Raw genomic sequence first — 21,014 nt, 5'->3', positions numbered from 1 at the left:
AGAGGCCAGGCGGGTTTTACTCGTGTCTTCCTCCCTCCGAGCACCACCTCCAAATCTATCCATGACGAGATCCATCACCATGTTCATGTCTCCCATGCAGACGACTGTTGCGTCTGGTGAGAATGATGCGAATTGGATGCTGTGTGCCAGGATGGCTGTTGTCGCCGGCGGTGGATTGTAGCAGCACAGAAGGACGTATGGGTCATTATTAATTTTAGATCTCACGAAAATGTATCTGTCTTCTGGGTCTCTTTTAAGCTGTTCCACTTCCCATCTGAGTGTTCTTTCTATTAGCAGGGCACCCCTCTGGAATAAGATGTGTGACATGTATGAGCGGACCATTGAACCCATGGTTTCAGCAAAACTTTTGTGGTTTCAGGCGTGAGGTGGGTCTCCTGCAGGCATAGTACACGTGGTCGCCAGGAGCGTATTAAAGAGTTTATTGCTGTTCGCTTTCTGGCTGATCCCATGCCCCTGACGTTCCAGGACGCAAAGATTATCTCTGCCATAGGCTAAGAGAAGCTAATCGGGTCCGGATATATTTTCTTATGTCATTTTGCCTGTCAGAAGTCCCTCCCTGACACTCGATTACATTTTTACAATATGTCATGCAACAGTACTTCAATACATTTTTAAAGTCATCATGGAGCACTTGATGTGTACAACTCGTAAACATTACGGTAGTCTACTACCAACTTAAATCTTAAACATCTTATAGTTAGACAGATTTTTAAGTATCCTCTCTGTCGAGATCGCATTCGTGGCAAACATATATTAGGGGGAACCTACATAGCATAGCTTAACTCTGGGCTATACTTGAGGTATTGTTGTATTATTGGATCAATTGTATAGACCGGCATTAGCCTGGCGAGTATTTGTTGGGTGGGCCCCCTTAGGGGGCGGGGGGGAGGGGGAAGGTCTAATGGTACCATAAGAGAGGAGGGCTTGTCGCCTTCTCCCAGAGAAAGTAAGCCACGTGTCTTCCACAGTTAGTAAAAGTCTCAGTTCTGTGCCTTAGGTTCAGGTATGCTTATAGCATAGTCTCTAGTGTGCTGTTGGTAGCTTTAAGGGGAATGTTCACGCTTACACAGGAATCTCGGTACCTAGAGGGAGAGAGAGAAGTGGTTATGTATACATTACGGCCCTTCTGGTCGTCGTCTGGTGGCCAGCCAATTTCCTGCTTCAGTTGGTGAAGAGAAGAAACGGGTGCGATCTCCGTCTATCACTCGTAGTCGTGCCGGATACACCATGGAGTACGGGAGCTGCAGGTCTCTCAGTTGCTTCTTGATTCCGAAGAATGTTGCTCGCTGTTTTTGGAGGTCTGCTGAGAAATCCGGGAAGATGGATACGGTAGCGTTGTCATATCGCAAGGGTCCTCCCTTTCTGGCAGCTTGTAGGATTATGTCCCTATCGCGGGAGTTGAGCAATTTGGCTAGCAGGGGTCTGGGTGGGGCTCCTGGTATTGGCGGCTTCATGGGTACTCGGTGGGCTCGTTCAATTACAAAGACTTGTGATAGTCCAGCATTAGGAAAGAGTTCACGGAGCCAGCGTTCTATAAATTCTTCAGGCCTTTGCCCTTCAGCTCGCTCTGGTAGTCCCACTAGGCGCAAATTATTCCTTCGTGAACGGTTTTCAAGATCGTCCGCTTTTTGTCTCCAATACTCAGCTTTCTGTGTGAGATCTCGTATTCCGTCTGTCATTGCAGTGACAGTATCATCTAGAGTGGAGATTCTGTTTCCTGTGTTTACAACACGTTCTCTTAGGTTTTGAAGATCTTGCCTCAGTAGGCTTACATCCATTTTTACTTCATCGATTTTGCTGGTAAGGGTAGTCGTGAATGTTTGTATTGCGGATAGAAGCTGTTCAGATAGTTGTTGTTTTTTGTCGCTGACGATCTCGCCAGAGCGGGCATAGTGGGTTCAGGGCTGGACTCTTTCCGGGTTTCTCCTCTTGCGAACACTTTAAGTTTATCTACGGATGAGCTTTGCCTAGTGGGGCCCATGTTGCGGTTATTTGGTTTTTCACTATGGGAGTTGAGTTCCCTGTGGGGAGTCCGCAAGTGCCCCGGTTCTGTTATATATTTTCTGTGTGCTTTGTAATTCTTTTCTCTATGATTCTGTGCCTCAGATGCCTCACTACTTTTGTATCAGTGTGTGACCTTCACATCAGCCAGCACTCGGCTCTGGGGTTTCCCCTTCTTCCTTTCCACCAAGGCTGTTTTGCAGCCTCCTCGGGGGGGCCCCTTGCTGACTATGGCGGGGGGAGAATCCTATGCTTTGGATCTCCGGGCTGTGTGGCGTTTAGCCCTCTTGTTTCTCCCCCCACGTGCTTATCTGTTTGTCTTTCTCTCTGGGGGGGGGGGGTCTTCCCTTATGTCCCCTCTGGTTACCTCTTCTCCACGTGGCTGGCTGGCGGCGTCTGCAGAATGGCGGCAGCGGTCACAGTGTCGCGGATCTGGCGGCGGCGCTACCTCCGCTTTCCGCGTTGACGATGCTCTGCTGGTGGCTCTGCCTTCTCCCCCTCGAAGTCGGCGGTATTGTGTTGGATCTGGGAGCGGCGTTGTGCTGGGTCTAGGAGCCCGTTTGTCGGCCGGCGCCGCTCGCAAGATGGCTGCAGCAGCTGCGGTTTCGCGGGTCTTTCGTCGGCGGTACTTACAGTGTCGGCGCCGCGGGAACGCCGCCGGGGGTCTGGTCTCCTCTCTCCCCACTTTGTCTGATGCTGCGCCGGGCTCGGAGTCCTCTCAGGCAGTCAGCGTCTCCCACAGTATGGCGGCGGCGGTCGCAGGACTCCGTTCCCGCCGCTGGTGTTACCTCCACTGTGGCTGTCCGGGAGCGCTGTCAGTAATTCAGCCCCCTCTCCTCTCTCTCCGGTGGTGTTGTACTGGGTCTGGGGGCCCTCAGGATGATTGCAGGATGATAAATTTGCCGGTGGACGGAGGAGCTCTCCTTACATGCGGCCGGTCAGCTCGGCTGCTTGGCCACGCCCCCGAAGATGTAATCTTTAGTTGAGAGAAAGAGGATTTTCTAGGCAACAAGTAAGTGTGAGGATAAGGAGTGTCTCTTAATTACACAGACTGCCCTATAGCAGAGAGAGGATCTATTGGATGAGGTGCCAAGGAAAACATCCATAGGAAAATTAAAATCCTCCCCCTAGATGATTGGGAGTCCATCTACAAATTCCTCCAACTCTGAAAGCAGGAAAGAAGCAAATTCCACTTGGCCCTGGTTAGGAAAGTAGACATTTGCAATGACCAGTTTCCTACAAACAACAGAAAAGCTTTGAAAAATGAAATCTTTACACATTTTAACACCCCTCTAGCTTTGGAACCCCCAAAGGTAGTATGGTGCCAGATCATGTAATACTTATTTTTACATACCAGATGGTGGTCACTCTTATAATGGGCCTCTTGGAGAAGAGCAACTGACACCCTTTGTTTGTGAAGGGAGTATAAGATTTTACTACATTTGCAGGGCTCATTAAAGCCTTTAACATTATAGGAACACAACTTCACAGTACTCTTGTACAGTAGCTATTGAGGGAGGTAGGAGAGGAAGTCGGGAGAGGCAAAAAAAAAAGGACGGGGGGAGGACATGGACAAAACCACCAGGATAGGAAAACAAGCTGACACAAAACGGGGAAAAACATATAAAGAACAATTGTGCGCATAATGCAAAAACAAAGAAAACAATACCAGCTGGTATAGTACAGCCACAAGAGAAACGGGGAAGTGAAAACTGTATATCTGCATGAAGCAGCTTCCTCAACCCCGGGCTACAGTTGGAATCAAAATACTAAATGTAAGAACAATAATAACATCACCAATTGTCAGTAAATTACAAAATAAAGCAGCTGCGGGACTATGGTGTGTAAATCCCAGAATGCACTAGGATAAAGTAGTGCTTAATAACAGCTTGTACAGTGCTTGGAGGCCTATTATCCTCATGAAGCAATATAAGGTGCCTAAACAGTAATATATAAACAAAGGAAACCACCTTAACTATTTGGACCACATTATAAAAGTAACCCCTTGTTTCAATTGGGGAAGAATAAGGTATAGAAAATTCATGGTTTCAAAAGCATGGCATTAAGTCAAGTGTTATTACTGATTGTTCTCAGTAACCAAGTAATCTTGTAGATATACCTTTTAATGGCTAACAAAAATACATGATGTTATAGCGAGCTTTCGGATCTTCTATGAACCCTTCGTCAGGCTTAATGAAACTGATTTGGATTATATATATATACAAATGCAGAAACAACACCCCTCTTGACCTAAATACAAATGTTCACATGCAGAAATTTGAGACTGATTTGCACTTAAAACAAACAATACCAGACAAGCTGAGCAGAAAAGTATACACTAAATCAGTCCACTGAGATAAGGAATGTAACAGTTTTATGATGTGTGTTATCCCTTCTTCAGACCTGCACATAAAGCAGATGGAACAATACCTCTGCAGTGCCACCTATTGGATGGCAGCATTCCTTCAAATCAATCCATACATTTTTATGACATTTCTAAAAAGCAATGATTAGGAAAAGGACATCATTTTTGACCTCCTTCATACTTTTCATATTATCCACTAATGCAAGAATCCGCCTCCGAGGTTCATTCCATTCTTGAGGGTATCAAAAATGGTCATAAATTTACACTCCCAAATTCTTCTATGATGCTGGGACTTAAAGTTGCCCTTTAGTATGATAACTCTCATCTGCTTTATGCTATGTTCGTTACCACAAAAATGTTTTGCCACAGGTAATTCATTCTTTTCCTCTCAAATTGAGTGGCAATGAGATCTCATCCTGGCTCAGTTTGTGTTTAATTTTCATAATATAAAGCTCCCCAACAGGACATTCAATGCATCGGATCAGGTACACAACATTGTATGTGGAACATGTAAATAGTCCTGCTGTGTGTTGGGGATCAGTATCCTGTCTGTAGTCAGTACATGTGCAGCTCCTTACCTTTCAGTGATAAGTTCCTTCTTGTGTGTCAGAGGGCAATGCACTCCTGATTATAAAGTTCTTCAGATTTGGAGGTTTCATATAACACAGAAGGGGAGGGTCCGGGAATATGGTTCTCAGACAGTCATCCTTCTGTAGGGTATGATGGAGTTCCTTTGCAGTCTTCCTTAGTACCTCTAGCTGTGAATTGTAGGTCACTACTAGAGGCACATGTCCATTTTATTCCTTCTCTGTGTATTGGAATAGTTGATTTCTGGGTATCCTGGTGGTTCTGGTGATTTTGTCATCAATTGAGGTAGGATGGTAGCCCTGATTTAAAAATTTCTTTTTGAGATTGTGTAAATGTTCCTCTCTGTCTATTGGGTTGGAGCAGATCCGGTTATATCTGATGGCTTGTTCATTAGCCATCCAAAGGTGGGTCAGCTGGTTGACTAGTGAAATGTAACAAACCACTCCAATCTGAAGTCCTGTAGCCAGAACTTTAAAGCCAGTTATATCCTCCATGCCTCGCCTGACGTGTCCAGAAACAAGTGTCTTATGCTGTCGAATGATGCAGTTATACAGCTCAGTTCAACAGAGCAGGAGATAGGTAACATCCACAACTGTCCAAGGTCTGGAGGAACATACCCTCCTCTTTGCACTGATCTCCATCACTATCCTCTTTTCAAGCCTTAACACTTTCTTCCAATGCCCAGGCCCAACACACTCCATCCACATCAGCCCCTCCCTCCTCTCCTCACCCATGTATGGGTCCCATGCACTTTATAACTTCCTGAGATGCCTCCAACCCCCCCATACCACCAAGAAACACCTCAGCCACCCACACAAATCCCCTAACCATGCGCTCACCCTTGCTACCATGCTACTCCTAGCTACAGGGGACATATCCCCCAACCCAGGCCCACCCTGTACTGCTCTCTACCAAAATGCCCCACCTGCCCCATTCAAATACGCCCTATGGAACTCTCAATCTGCATGTAACAAACTCCCAACTATCCATGACCTCTTCACGACTAAACATTTGAAGCTTCTCACCCTCACGGAAACCTGGATGCAGTAGTCCAATTCTACCTCCCCCACTGCATTGTCCTATGATGGCCTGCAGTTCTCCCACACCCCCAGATCGGATGACAGACGCGGCAGAGGAGTAGGCATCATCCTCTCGCCCACCTATACCTTCCTGGTCATTCCCTCAGCTCCCTCGCTTACCTTCCACTCGAAGTCCACAACCTGTGACTCTTCCACTCACTGCCCCTGCTTGTCGCAGTTATTTACCGTCCCACCCTCCTGTTCCTAGACCACTTCGCTGCCTGGTTCCCCCACTTCCTATCCTGTGAAATTTCAACCCTCATCCTTGGTGATTTCAACATCTCTACTAAGGACCCCAGCTCCTCATCTGCCTCCCGGCTTTTAACGCTTACCTTCTCCCTTGGCTTATCACTAATCTCTGACTCTCCCACTCACAGAGATGGCAATACTCTTGATTTAGTTTTCCTCCGTCTCTGCTCTGCCTCTCACTTTACTAACTCCCCCCTTCCACTCTCAGATCACAACCTCCTCTCTTTCTCCATCAGGCACCCTAGCATCTCCCATGATCCTCCTATCTATCGCACCTCTAGGAACCTCCAGTCCGTCTGCACTAAACAGTTTGTCGAGACCATTCAGTCCTCCCTGTCCCCTATCTCTCTCCTCCCCTGCTCTAACCTGGCAGCCGAACACTACCACATCACCCGTGACTTGAGCCATCAAACGCAGACCACGGCAGCCTTGGCTCACGTCCCAAACGCGCTTCATCCGGCGGTGCTCTAGGTGCGCCGAGCAGCTGTGGAGAAAGTCAAAGCTGCCGGCAGACTTCCTCCACTTCAAATTCATGCTTAAAACTTATAACCTAGCCCTTCACCATGCCAAACAAGTTTATTTCACCTCCCTTGTCTCCTCACTATACCACAACCTCAAACAACTCTTTGAAACCTTCCACTCCCACCTAGCCCCAAAGAACAGGCCCTTGCGACAGACCTGACTGCTGGAGAACTAGCTGCCTATTTCAAAGAAAAAAATCGACAACATTCGAAAAGAAATCTCTGAAAACTGCATAGTTATCCCCGATCCCAGTTTCGGCAGCATTGCATCCAGCACCTACTCACTTTCTATGTTAGAAACGACAGAGGAAGAAGTCTCCAGGCTCCTTTCTGCTACCCGCCCCACCACCTGCGCTAGCGACCCTCTCCCCTCTCACCTCCTCCGGTCCCTTTCCACAGTTCTCATTACTCACCTCACTACAATCTTCAACCTCTCCCTAACCTCTGGCACTTTGCCCTCCTCATTAAAGCACTCCATCATATTCCCTCTGCTTAAAAAACCAACCCTGGACCCAAGTGATGCTGCCAACTACCGACCCATCTCAAACCTCCCCCTCCTCTCCAAATTACTAGAACGCCTGATCTACTCCCGCCTTACACACTTTCTTTCTGACAACTCACTCCTCAACCCCCTCCAGTCTGGTTTTCGCTCTCTACACTCAACCGAAACTGCCCTTACAGAAGTAACAAATGACCTGATGACTGCAAAGTCGAGAGGTGATTACTCCCTACTAATCCTCCTTGACCTGTCTGCTGCTTTTGACACTGTCGACCATAACCTCCTTCTCACTATGCTCCGCTCTATTGGTCTAAAGGACACTGCTCTCTTCTAGTTCTCTTCCTACCTCTCTGACCGCTCTTTCAGTGTCTCCTTTGCTGGTTCTATCTCTGCTCCACTTCCTCTCGCTGTTGGGGTACCCCAGGGCTCAGTCCTTGGTCCCCTTCTCTTCTCTATCTATACTGCCCCAATTGGACAAACCATCCACAAATTCAGCCTCCAATACCATCTCTACGCTGACGACACCCAACTATACACCTCCTCTCGTGAGATCTCTGGACCATTTCTCCAAAATATCACCGACTGTCTGTCCGCTGTCTCTAACACTGTGTCCTCCCTTTTTCTCAAACTAAACCTCTCTAAAACTGACCTCCTTGTCTTTCCACCTTCCAACCGACCTCCCCTCAACATCTCCATTCCAGTGTCTGGCACCATCATAACCCCCAGATGGCATGCCCGCTGCCTTGGGATCACACTGGACTCTGACCTCTCCTTTACCCCCCATATCCAATCTCTTGCCCAATCATGCCACATGCACCTCAGAAATATTGCTAAAATGCGGCCGTTCCTAACCACAGACATGCTAAAGACACTCGTGGTCACCCTCATCCACTCCCGGCTTGACTACTGCAACTCGCTACTCATCGGCCTCCCCCGCACCAGACTCACTCTACTCCAATCCATACTAAATGTGGCAGCTAGGCTCATTTTTCTATCCAGTCGTTACTCAGACGCCTTTGCATTATGCCAGTCGCTGCATTGGCTGCCCATCCACTGCAGAACTAAATTTAAACTCCTCTACCTCACTCATAAAGCTCTGCATGGCGCCAGCATACATCGCCTCCCTCTTGTCATTACACTACCCAGCCCGCTCACTCCGATCGGCTAATACACTCAGACTAAACACCCCTGTAATACGAACCTCACATGCTCGCCTACAGGACTTCACCAGAGCAGCACCCATCCTCTGGAACGCTCTACCCCAAGGCATCTGGACAATTCCTGATACACGAAATTTCAGACGTGCCTTAAAAACGCACCTTTTCAGGGAAGCATACCAAATCTCCTGACCTAGTCCACCGCCCCTGCCTATGGTGCCCCACCACGTTTGGCTTCTAATAATTGATCTCCACATGAAATCCCCTATTGCTTGTGTTCCCCATGCCTTGCTCCTCCCCTGCACCGCTTGCACCTCCTGTACCACCCCCAACCCATTTGTGTTAAACCGAATGTACTTCATATTGTAATTGTTGTATTGTTTTGCATTTATCCATGCCTGAAAGCGCTGCGGAATAAGTTGGCGCTATACAAATAAAGATTATTATTATTACCGTAGTACCAAAACCATTGCATTGTGGGAGCTCAGCTGCTGACAGATGCACAGAGCCAGAACTAAGGCCCTTTTACATGGAATAATAACCATTCAGATCCTCGCTTGATCCTGGGAATCCGAACAATATTCATTGCATGTAAATGCCGGCATTCATTTATTGTTCGGTTTCTGCAGGCATAAAAATCGAACAATGATTTGCCTGTAATGATTTCCGGCCCGCTCACCTCCATTCACTGAACGATTATCGCTGCGATGACAGTCAGGTGAAAAGTGTCTAACAATTGTCCCATGTGGAGGACCCTTAGGCCTCCCTCTCACAGACGTTTTTGTACTGCGTTTAGCACTACCTTTTCAGCGCTGCCTTTAATGCTGCATTTTGACAGCGATGCATGTTCCATCTTTGGCCGTTTTCAGCCCTGCGTCACCCATTGAAATGAATAGGTAGTGGTTTTAGCGCTGCTGAAAATGTCACACAACTTGGTACCACGTTTTTGGCAGCGCTAAACGCAAGCGCTAACTGCACTACCTAAAAAAAAAATGTTGTCATGCATTTTTGGTTTTCAGCCAAGGATGCTAAAGAAAAAAAATCACTACTCACCTAGCTGCCGCCGCTGGAGACCCTGCCGCTGTTCTCTGCAGCTCCGGGCAGGCTTGCCTGTTTTTGTCAAGCAGAAAAATCATCAATTGCTAGTGACAAGGATTAAAATCACCGCCTCCCAGCAAAAGATTGCTCTGATTGGCTGATCCCACCGAGTGTCAGCAGGCGCCGGCAATCAATGTACCAATCACAGCCATTAAATGAATGGCTGTGATTGGTGCATCCAGCGCTGGCTGTGATTGGCTAAGCCTGCTGATACTCAGCGGACTCATCAATCTCTTGCTGTAGACAGGGTCTTCAAACCCCGTCACTAGCAAAAGATCCTCTGTCGGCGATGACAAGTGCCTGCAAGCCTGCCCGGAGCTCCAGAGAATAGCGGCAGGGTCTCTTAAAGGGGTTGTCCCGCGCCGAAACAGGGTTGTTTTTTTTTAACCCCCCCCCCCCCCCCCCCCCCGTTCGGCGCGAGACAACCCCGATGCAGGGGTTAAAAAAACAACCCCCACAGCGCTTACCTGAATCCCGGCGGTCCGGCGTCTTCATACTCACCTGCTGAAGATGGCCGCCGGGATCCTCTGTCTCCATGGACCGCAGGGCTTCTGTGCGGTCCATTGCCGATTCCAGCCTCCTGATTGGCTGGAATCGGCACGTGACGGGGCGGAGCTACACGGAGCTACACGGAGCCCCATAGAGAAGAGGAGAAGACCCGGACTGCGCAAGCGCGGCTAATTTGGCCATCGGAGGGCGAAAATTAGTCGGCACCATGGAGACGAGGACGCCAGCAACGGAGCAGGTAAGTATAAAACTTTTTATAACTTCTGTATGGCTCATAATTAATGCACAATGTACATTACAAAGTGCATTATTATGGCCATACAGAAGTGTATAGACCCACTTGCTGCCTCGGGACAACCCCTTTAAGTGGTGGCAGCTACGTGACTAGTGATTTTTTTTGCTTTAGCATCCTTCGCTGAAAACCAAAAATGCCTGACAACGCTGCTGAAACTGCAGTAAACGTGAGGGAGGCCTTAGAATTAAATTGATTTTTTTTTTTTAATTTTATCATTTATGTATCTGCGGATCCTGAAAAATAAATATGTCAAAATCAGTGCAAAAAATGCAATGTGTTAGAAAAGTTACTAATACTTTTTTATTTAGAAATATAAAATGCTGAGAGCTGGATTATACTTTAAAAGGCACCTGCTGCTTTGTGCATGAAGTCCTATTTGTGCGAAAACATTCAGTATAACTCGTATTTTATTCATTCAAACCATCTGTACCTCCTCTACTTAGGAGCTCACTGGTGATTAGTCAGCAGGAGATGGAATACGGTCGCAGTTGCGTATGTGCAGTGCTGCTCTATTCATTGTCAATGGGGCTGCCGGAGATAGCCAAGGGCTTGTATTCGGCTTCTGTCAGCCCCATTAAAATTAATAGAGTGTCAGCCGTATATGCTCGGCCATCGCTCCCTTCAATGTGGCATCACTGCATGTGAGGCAGCGAGCCTGCAACGGCACAAAAGGGGACACAGAAACCCCGTTCTTAAAATTGATGGTGGTCTCAGCAGAGAGCTCCCCCACCAATCAGACTTTTATCAGCTTGGGTGATAAAAGTATTTTCTGGTAGAACCCCTTTAAGGACAGATGGCTCGTTTTAGTTACATTAGGTGTGTAAAAGAGGTTCTGAAACCAGAATACCCTTGCAAGTATATACAATTCTCCTGTTAGCACCTGAGCACAGCAGCGGATAATTTGATTTCCCAAGAATTTTTATGTGGGTGTATTATTATGTGTGGAATGGCCGCCAATTACTGCACAGCAATTCCAGGCATAATTTACCATGAATTACTGCAGTTTTGCAATGTGGCAAGTCATTTCAACTAGTTTTACCCGTATATTGTATGAGACTTGCAGGAAAATTGAAAAAAAACAATAAAGTTTTCAAAACCATAGTAAATCACAGTAAAAGCACACGGTTTTGCTGCGTGGTTGCACGGCGCACTATTGGTACCATTCAACACATGAGAATATGTCCTAAATGCTCCAATTATGCCTACAATTACTGACTAATGTGGCTATAAATGAGGCAGCAATAGAGATAAATATATGGTAGCGAAGTACATTTTAGTCTGCCCATGGCTGTATAGGAAAAGTGTTTTCAACTCCATGTTCATTTCTACTTTACAGTGAATTGTGAAAAGCATGAAAATATCAGATTCAGATAAAAATGTTGCATTACCACAAGGCATGCGTATTTAAGTGCAGGAAAAAGGATTCTGCGAATTACAACAGATAAAAGAGCCTTGGCTGCTGGTGTATATCCTGATACTTACCATACTGACATTAATACATTCTCCTATCTCTCGTGATATACAGGGGGTGGACAGAAGTATGGAACACCATACAAAATGCACGGGATTTTAGCTATTAGCACTGAGCTACCCTCTTGAACTCTGCTTGGCTGAGAGCGTTCCTGACAAATTTGTGTTTATTTCACCTCTTGCACTGCTCTGGGTTGTTTTGGGAGCCATCTGGCAACAGCAGCTGAGTGGCTCAAACTCCTGACCAATTGAATCTTGTTGCTCGGGCAGATGTTCCCTTCTGCCCAGCAGCATCTGTGTCATATTAGCTCCACTTAGGTTACATGGGATTATAAATCACATTTCAATAAGACATGTAGAGACAGATTTTAAGGCATGCATTTCATGTAGCGTTTCCATATTTTTGTCCACCCCATGTAACTTCTGTTTCTACATCATCTGTATATTACACTGGTACTGGGATAATTTGGATATAATTAAGCAGTATCTATAGAAAACAGGAGTGCACAGTAGAATCACCATACCAAGGCCATCATAACAGGATACACAATGTTTATTGTAAACTTGGAAATTATTATTTTGCTTTTGTATGTTTCAAGCCCAAATCCATGTATTTGTCACCCGGACCAGCTGGCTCACATGATGACTTGTACTTGTAGGATAGTAGTACCCTGACTAACCAACATGCGTGGGGAGATAAGTGCAACTCTGGATTTTAGTCACGTGGCTGATGGGAAACATATACATGTACTGTACATTTTTCTAAAGTATTTAAAGAGTAACAAAACCTTTTAAAAGCATCTGACATGTGATAGTGAGATGTCAGAAGTTTTGATTAGTGGGGATCTGGGTACGGAAACCCCTTGGATCCCTAACACAAATGGGCAGAAGGGCTTATCTAAGGGCTGAGCCTGTTCGGCTGTTTCTGTCTCTGCTCGCAGTGGTGTATGGGCTCCATAAAAAGTCTATGGAGTCCACATAACATTCACGATGACAGCTGAACAAAGAATTGTAAATGGTACATAATTAAAATGGGCTAAAGTTAGCAGTGGGGTTCCACAGGGATCTGTTTTACTATTAGATTATCAGGCCCAATTCTTCTTAATCTCTTTATTAATGAACTTGTGGTTGGGATTGAAGGTAGTGTAAAGAGTTAGTTTTTCATCATGATACAAAACTTCTTGAACGTAAGATCTTGTAGAAAAACCTGGATAAGTTGGCAGGATGGACAAGTACATGGCAGATGAATTTTAATGTTGGTAAATGTACCTTACATGGAATAAAAGTGGAAAAACAGGATAAGAGAAGGAGTTAGGTATTCTAGTTACAAGCAAGCTAAGGTGCAATAATTAATGTCAAGTAGCAGCTGCAAAAGCAGTTACGATTGTACAGTGCATAAAAAGAGAGCTTAAACCCTGTGATCCCAATGTAATATTTCCCCTCTATAGATCTCTTGTGATACTTCTTCTGGAGTGTGGGATTCAGCTTTAGACTCCACAGTCTAAAAAGGAGATGGGGAACTGGAGAGGGTTCAAAGGCGGGCAACTAGATTATTAAATGGGATGGGAGGGCTCTCCTATAATGAGAGGCTAGAACACTCAGGCTTGTTCAGTTTCGAAAAGAGATGCTTAAGGCCTCATGTCCACGGTCAAAAGAAGAATTAAAATCTGCAGCGGATTTTAACTCCTCCCGCGCGCGGATCCGCACCCCATAGGGATGCATTGACCACCCGCGGGTAGATAAATACCCGCGGATGGTCAATAAAAGTGATTTTAAAAAAAATGGAGCATGAAAAAATCTGGACCATGCTCCATTTTCATGCGGGTCTCCCGCGGGCTTCTATTGAAGCCTATGGAAGCCGTCCGGATCCGCGGGAGACCTAAAATAGGAATTTAAAAGAATTTACCCATCCGGAGCGGACCGGGAAGGTCTTCTCTTCCTCACGGTCGCATCTTTCTTGCTTCGGCTCGGCGGATGTGCCCGGCGCGTGCGCGCGGCACGTCGGCGACGTGCCGCAGCCGTGACGAGTTCATCCGCCGGCCGAAAAAGAAGATCCGGCCGTGAGGAAGAGAAGACTTCCCCGAACCGCTCCGGATGGGTAAATTCTTTTAAATTCCTATTTTCAGCGCTCATGTCCGCGGGGCAGGAGGGACCCGCTGCAGATTCTCCATGTAGAATCCGTAGCGGGCCTGATTTTCCCCGTGGACATGAGGCCTTAGACGTGATTTCATTTACATGTATGAATATATGTTGGGGTAATTCAAAGAACTGGAACAGGATTCATTCTTTCCAAGGTCTGTACAAAGGACCAGGGTACTTCTATTGCATGTGGAGGAAAGTTGATGTATGTAGCTATATAGTAAAGTTAGAGTAGTCAAAGTATGTAATGCCCTACCCCAAGAGGTCGTAATGGAAGATACTATATCAGCATTTAAAATAGAGCATTCTGTGTATAGGAAACCATGAAAACATTCTCTGTTGGGGATGGTAAGGTCTGGAGTTTGGGACACACTGTGCTAGATGATTATTTAATAACAGACAGCATTGAGCAATTAATCCTGTATAACTGATCGAAAAATGTTGAATTTGATGGACATTTGCCTTTTTTTGGCTTTTAATGTAGGCAACTATGTAACTAAGGACCTTTCTGGATTTCTGCAAATAAAGCTTAAAGGGGTTTTCGTACTAAGAAATGTTAGCAGACTCAAGCTTCCCATTCCTCCTCATCAGCATATCTCAGGTGAGAAGGAGTTGCATTGAGCCATAGTCAAACAACGCGGTGCTGCACTATGTATCTCTCCAGGAGTACATATATAGCAAAGTGAAAATTATTGAAATTACTTTTTGGACAACCCATTTAAACTAAGTCATGATCAATAAAAAAATTTACTTTGTATGTCACAATAAACTATTTCACATTATTATTACCCTGTGAAGTTCCTTCACTTGTGTTGCCCGTCCTCCCTCTTGCTCAGTTATATTAGAGAAGGAAAGACGAAAAAACACTGATGTAATGGCACGACCAAAAAGATTGCGCCATTAAATCAGTGGCTTTTCTTCTTTCCTTCTCCACTTCTACACTAGCCAGCCCTAACAGGTTGCAGAGTCACTGATCTGGCAGCATCAGGACTAGAAATGTACACAACTTTCTTCACTAATTACTAAAAGACATCACCCACTGGAATCTACACTCGGCTCTTCTCCACACCGGATCCTCATCAGAGTAGCTCCAGCTCTTTCCTTCTTTCACCGCTGCAAATAACTTGCTCAGTTATATAGTATGCATGATCTACCAAGATGAATAAGGGGAAGGAAGTGACAGCTGGTCACAAAATTTAGTTTTAATTCATAAAAGTTATCAAGTGCAAAAGCTATACATTAAAATATATTATTGCTATTGAATCAAGAGACGCCATCCAAAGAATGTCTGGAGAGAAAATATTTCGCTTTTACCTTTCCTACTCAGTTGTAGTATCTGAATGAACTTACTGGGCTGATGGGTTGGAATCCTTGATTTGAGTATATCCAGATCTCCAGCAAGCTGCAGGAAAAACATAAGTTCAGCATTTCACAATTTCCTAGAGTTCATTAAGCAGTGAAAATTCAATAGGCAACTGCTCAAACTTTGGTCTGTTCAAAACAACTCTTCATAAAATTTACAAAGATCTTTATAAATATATATGCCTTATTAGGGCTTATGGGCATTATATTGAGGTGTCATAGAAAGGCAATTCAAATGTACGCCTAGAGCAAATTCAATTGTAACCATCATTTAATTTTTTTATGTTAAGAAGAGGTGATTTTCCATATATTTAATTAACTGATTGTGGATGTATTGAATAGAAAATCTCTCTTTAAAGCCTGCCACTATACTATTGAGCTACACAGCTGAAGACTGTTGCTAAGGAAAATCCATCTTCAGCTGCATAGCTAGATACAACTACCGAGTATGGGGTATGGCTCCTTCAGTGTGCCTGCTGCCTGAAATAGATATTCCTTGCAGATATTCCTGCTGAATTTATCTCTCCACCCCCTGCTTATACACACACACACACAGTAAGCCACATTCAGATTCTCTTCACAGCAAGCCCACTCTGCTCTCCAAGTACACGGTGCACAATCTTAGTGCATTGGATATGTGTCTCAGTATTATACCCAATGCACTGAGACTATATACTATCACTGAACCACCTGGGACAGGTGGGCAAATGGAGTGCACGATATATGTAGGCAGTCACTCCTATACAAATGCACCTGCAACAAAATAAATGCTTTTTTAATGCAGATACAGTGCACTGGGTACTCAGGGAGTGGAGTGGGGATGCTGTGAAGGGAAGCTGAATCCATCTTTCTAAGCCAGAGACAGAAGATGATGTTAGTACAGAGGGAAATAAAAGTATTACAGAGATAAAAGCCCATTTGCAATAAAACACTTGTATGCCCAGAACTTTGCCAGGAATATTTGTTGAAGGCTGCAGACACACTGAAGCAGCCACCCCTGAACTCAGTAGCTGCATTCAGCTATGCAGCTAAAGAAGGATTTTTCTTAGCAACAGTTTTAGGCCGCTTTCACATGGCCCAGAAAATCTTGCAAAATTTGTGCATTGCGAGACACATAAATCTTTCACAAATATGAACCCCATTCTTTTGAATGGAATTATACACATGAGCAATTTTTTTCCGATTACGGCACGGGGAAAAAATCACTACATGTCCTATTTTTGGGCATTCCCCCAGAATGCCTCGCATCACATCGCCCATTGTTTTCAATGGGGTCAACACCGAATCGTACAGCTTGTGAGGTGCATTGGGAAACACTCGGTGATCCTCCACTGCTACTTCCCTGAAGTGATGCAAGGCGGTTTTAACACAAAAACGCCTCGCATCTGCGGGGAAATCACTCATTGGCAAGCGCGATTTTGAAATGAGTTTTACGGGCCAATATCGCACTCCCTATGGTAAATTAACCTTAGGATAAGCTCAGACTCTGAAAACAGATTTTCTATTGTAAATTAAATAGACTGGGAAAAAAGGCTTAAAATTTGTCTATTCTTCATATAAAAAATGTATTGAAATGACTGTTACACTTTAAAGAAGCTAAACATACTGCTTTTTAAGAAGAGTTGTCATAATGAGTGCACCCTGTTTGGACCTTTTCCTTTTCTATAAAATAAGGAGAAAATAATACTTGTAGTGTATTGATTGCTTCTGCATGAGGCGTACAAAAAAGAGCTAAACAAAAATCGTTTATTCTCATCCCCATACTATGTGCAGTACTTAGTCTACAAGGCCGGCTTTGGGCTACAGTTGCATGATTATGCATGGGCAGATCTTTGGACAGATAAGGCCTCTCTCATACCATGTTTTATCAATACACTTTAATGTTTAGTGTCGACATTTAACGTCTTCCTGTACAGCGATCCATTAGTACACTGTCAGACAGTGGTATAGTTGGAGGTTTTGGCAGGGCATATACTCCAAGTACTGAGTGTGGGGGAGGCACCAGCATGAATTAAAGGTGTTATTTCAATTGGACAATCTTTGTCCACATATCCTACTATATTTCCATCTATAGGACAGAGCTGCTGGCAACAGCATGCAGCATTATATAAGGGCATGTATTATTGTTGGAAATGTGACTATGCATAAAACCTTAGCATTTATGACACAGTATTAATGGAAACTATAGCTGACATTGTTAATAGGAACTACTATACTATTGTTGGCACTAATAAGTGAGCACTGAAGAGGCACAATGGGTACTACTCTTTTGGGGACTTACATGTAGATAGCACTATTATATGGAAACTAGTAAGAAACACTTTGGGTATATATATATGTGATCGGAACTATTGTGCTAGCACTTCAGAACTGATTGGTCATTTCTTTGCGCATTGTTACTTTAAGCCTGGTTTAGACACAGTGATTATCGCTCAAAAGATGTCTTTTGAGCGACTTTTGAGCCATAATCATTGTGTACCTTTATAGCGCAAGGTGATCACTTAAATGTTGATCGATCACTTTGCGCTCTGAGTGGGGTATACAGAAGACAAGCGGGGCTGCTTGTTTTTTGCATCCAGCTGTTCTCTGCTCAGAGCGCCCAGCTGTTATACAGCTGAGCGCTACGAGCAGAGAATGCAGCAGACAAGCGGGGCGGCTTGTCTTCTGCATCCAGCTGTTCTCTGCTTGGAGCGCCCAGCTGTTTTTTCAGCCGAGCACTTCGAGCGGGGTATGCAGAACACAGCTGGACCGCTGTGTTCTGCATACCCTGGCTGTTCATGGAGCGCTCAGCTGGTATACAGCTGTGCGCTCTGAGCGGGGTATGCAGAACACAGCTGGACCACTGTGTTCTTCATACCTTTACTGTGTTCAGGGAGCGGGATACAGCTGAAATAATAGTCTCAGCTGTATCCTCCTGTGAACTCCTGATAAGGCTCATCTCTGTCTTTCATCATGCTGAAAGACAACGATCAGCAACTGCTTAACGAAAACTGCACGATGTCGGTCCAGTTAGACACAACGATTATCGCTCAATAGACGGCTTTTGAGGGAATTTTGAGCGATAATCGTTGTTTCTAAATAGGCCTTTACCTGGCTTCATGGATATAAAGCTTGTAGTTATTTTTTAGTTTGTTACAAGGGCACTACATTGAATATTTGCCTGGAGTTATAGAAAAAGCCTAGCTTTATCCCTATGAATGAATAGAGTGAAAGAAAAAGAGTCTACACATCCACCAGCTTTCTACAAAGTATAATATTTTCATATTAATGTTATGTATTCATTTAGTGGTATGTTACTTTGTATCTATGTTTTTCATATTCCTTGTCTCTTTATAGTAATCATATTTCATTGTATTGTTTACCAATATCAGTATGTATTCAAACAAAACAGATCTGCCTAGTGAATTGTTATGCACTGACACCTATGATTACATATAACATAGCAGCTAGTCCCCAATACTCATTGCACTGAATCTTGCCTCTACAGCATATAAAGCCAAAGAGGTGATGGCTACCTTGAAATCATGCAGTTACTATTCTCAGTTACTATTAGACCTGAACATTCCTTAAAAAGAGTTATGTAGGAACAAAAGAGAAAAAAGAGCCATTAACACACTTGAGACTCTTTAAATGATAATGTGTGTGTAGTAGAGATGAGCAAGCATAATCGTTAAGGGAAATTACTCCAGCGAGTATCGCCATTTTCGAGTATATGCCTGCTTGCCCGAAAAGATTCTCTCTCCCCCCCGCTTCCCCCTGCTCACTCCCGCAACTCACCATTCACCCCCGCCGGCCCCCCCGAACCTTTTCAGACAAGCATGCATGTACTCGAAAATGGCGATACTCGCTCGAGTAAATTGCCTTAACGAGTACGCTCGCTCATCTCTAGTGTGTAGGGATCTGATTTTGTATTTTTTATCATCACTTTTATTCCCACAACTAGCATAGTCATACAATACGTCAATGAGACACTAAAAGAAATATAACATGTATGATAATCTCTCAGAAAGAAGACTTTATAAAGGTAATTGTATAACTATATATAGTAAAGGCACATATACAGAGTTATCCTGAGCACAACTAATTGTGAAATCACTATTAGAGATGAGCGAGTATACTCGCTAAGGCACATTACTCGAGCGAGTAGTGCCTTAGCCGAGTATCTCCCCGCTCGTCTCTAAAGATTCGGGGGCTGGCGGGGAGCGGCGGGGGAGAGAGGGGAGGAACGGAGGGGAGATCTCCCTCTCCCCCCCCCCCCTCCCTCCGCTCCTCACCTGTCATCAGCACCGGCCCCCGAATCTTTAGAGACGAACGGGGAGATACTCGGCTAAGGCAGTACTCGCTCGAGTAATGTGCCTTAGGGAGTATACTCGCTCATCTCTAATCACTATGCATTATCTATGAGTTTACATGGGATTACCTGTCAAACTATTCAGATATAATGCACTAAAATTACTACCTCAAAAAGATAACAAATTCTGCTTGATCTGTACACTGTGGATATTACTAAGGACTTACCCTGGTACATTAAATACATTTATTTGTTAAGCACAAAAACAAACATACAGCTGCTGACAGATATACATGAACTTGACAAGGTTTTACAGTTGCACACTTGGTAGCACAATCTTGTCCAATTTATGACTCTGCATATAGTAACACCAGGAGCAACATTTTAATAATTACTGCTTATTGTAGTGAAGGATAATAAACCTTGATTATATATTATGATAATAGATCGTTACCTGAAATCATGGTGTGCAGGATAAATTACAGTGATCCCTTTCCCTGTGGAATAATACTTAGAAGAGTTCTTCGTAGGGTGAGGTTTGTACAGTCTGGCCGTAACATCATGTAGCCCACTCTGTTATTCCATCAACAGTTTTGTAGAGTAAAAAAATAACTAAGTCTCATTTTGTCTTGTTTGTAGTCATAACAGGAGGCGGACAAAAGTATCTGCACTTGTCCTGTTCCTCCTCTACCCAGCATACTAGTAAACTACAGTGCACTCACCTGTCTTATAAAAGCAGATACATTGCAATAAAAATGGGTTCAAAGGTCTCTATAGCCTTTACATTAATTGTACCACGATTGATATTTATCACTTATCCACAGGATAGGTGATAAAAGTCTAATCGGTGGGGTTTTACCACTGAGACTGAGAACAGGCGTCCCCTGTCCCCCTCTCCTCATCATTGTGGGCTCACTACACCACCTAAGGTGAGGAGACGACTGCATGGAGCAGCGATCACGCATGTACAGCGCCATTCTATCCATCTTCAATGGGGCTGCTGGAGATAACCAACGACTTGTACTCGTCTGTTACCTTCAGCTCTATTGAAATAAATGGATCAGCACAGCGCAAACCAACCACCGCTCAATCTGATGTCACTGTGGATGGTTGCAGTGAGCCCCCAGTGATAAGAAGACGGGGACACGGGACCCCTGTTCTCTGAATCTAGTCTATTGTGGTATAGTCCCTTTAAGCAACAGACTAAGCACAAGTCTCAAGCACCTATATAGATCTGCAGGATTTTATTAAAACTGCTAAAAAAAGGTCTAACTTGTAGTGTCTTGACTTTCACTGTTATTAGAAAAGGACTGCAAAGGAGAATATTGCAAGTATTCAACATGACATCCTTAGCTCTGGTCTACCATTGACC

General features: G+C 44.6%; 1 protein-coding gene across 1 annotated transcript in view; it reads right to left on the bottom strand.

Moving 5' to 3' along the window:
• The window catches only part of LOC136578224 (chloride channel protein C-like), a 211,417-nt gene extending 191,180 nt beyond the window's left edge, over nucleotides 1–20,237 (bottom strand). The window contains exons 1-2 of the mRNA XM_066578074.1: nucleotides 20,097–20,237; nucleotides 15,340–15,391 (exon numbers count right to left, since the gene is read on the bottom strand). Coding sequence (XP_066434171.1) covers nucleotides 15,340–15,391; nucleotides 20,097–20,106 — 62 coding nt within the window. The 5' untranslated portion in view covers nucleotides 20,107–20,237. The remainder of the gene's footprint in view (nucleotides 1–15,339; nucleotides 15,392–20,096) is intronic.
• Nucleotides 20,238–21,014: the final 777 nt, after the last annotated feature.

This window comes from Eleutherodactylus coqui, chromosome 9, assembly GCF_035609145.1.
Source record: "Eleutherodactylus coqui strain aEleCoq1 chromosome 9, aEleCoq1.hap1, whole genome shotgun sequence".
In the NCBI taxonomy this organism is placed as follows: domain Eukaryota; kingdom Metazoa; phylum Chordata; class Amphibia; order Anura; family Eleutherodactylidae; genus Eleutherodactylus; species Eleutherodactylus coqui.
This window is presented reverse-complemented; position numbering and strand designations above follow the sequence as displayed.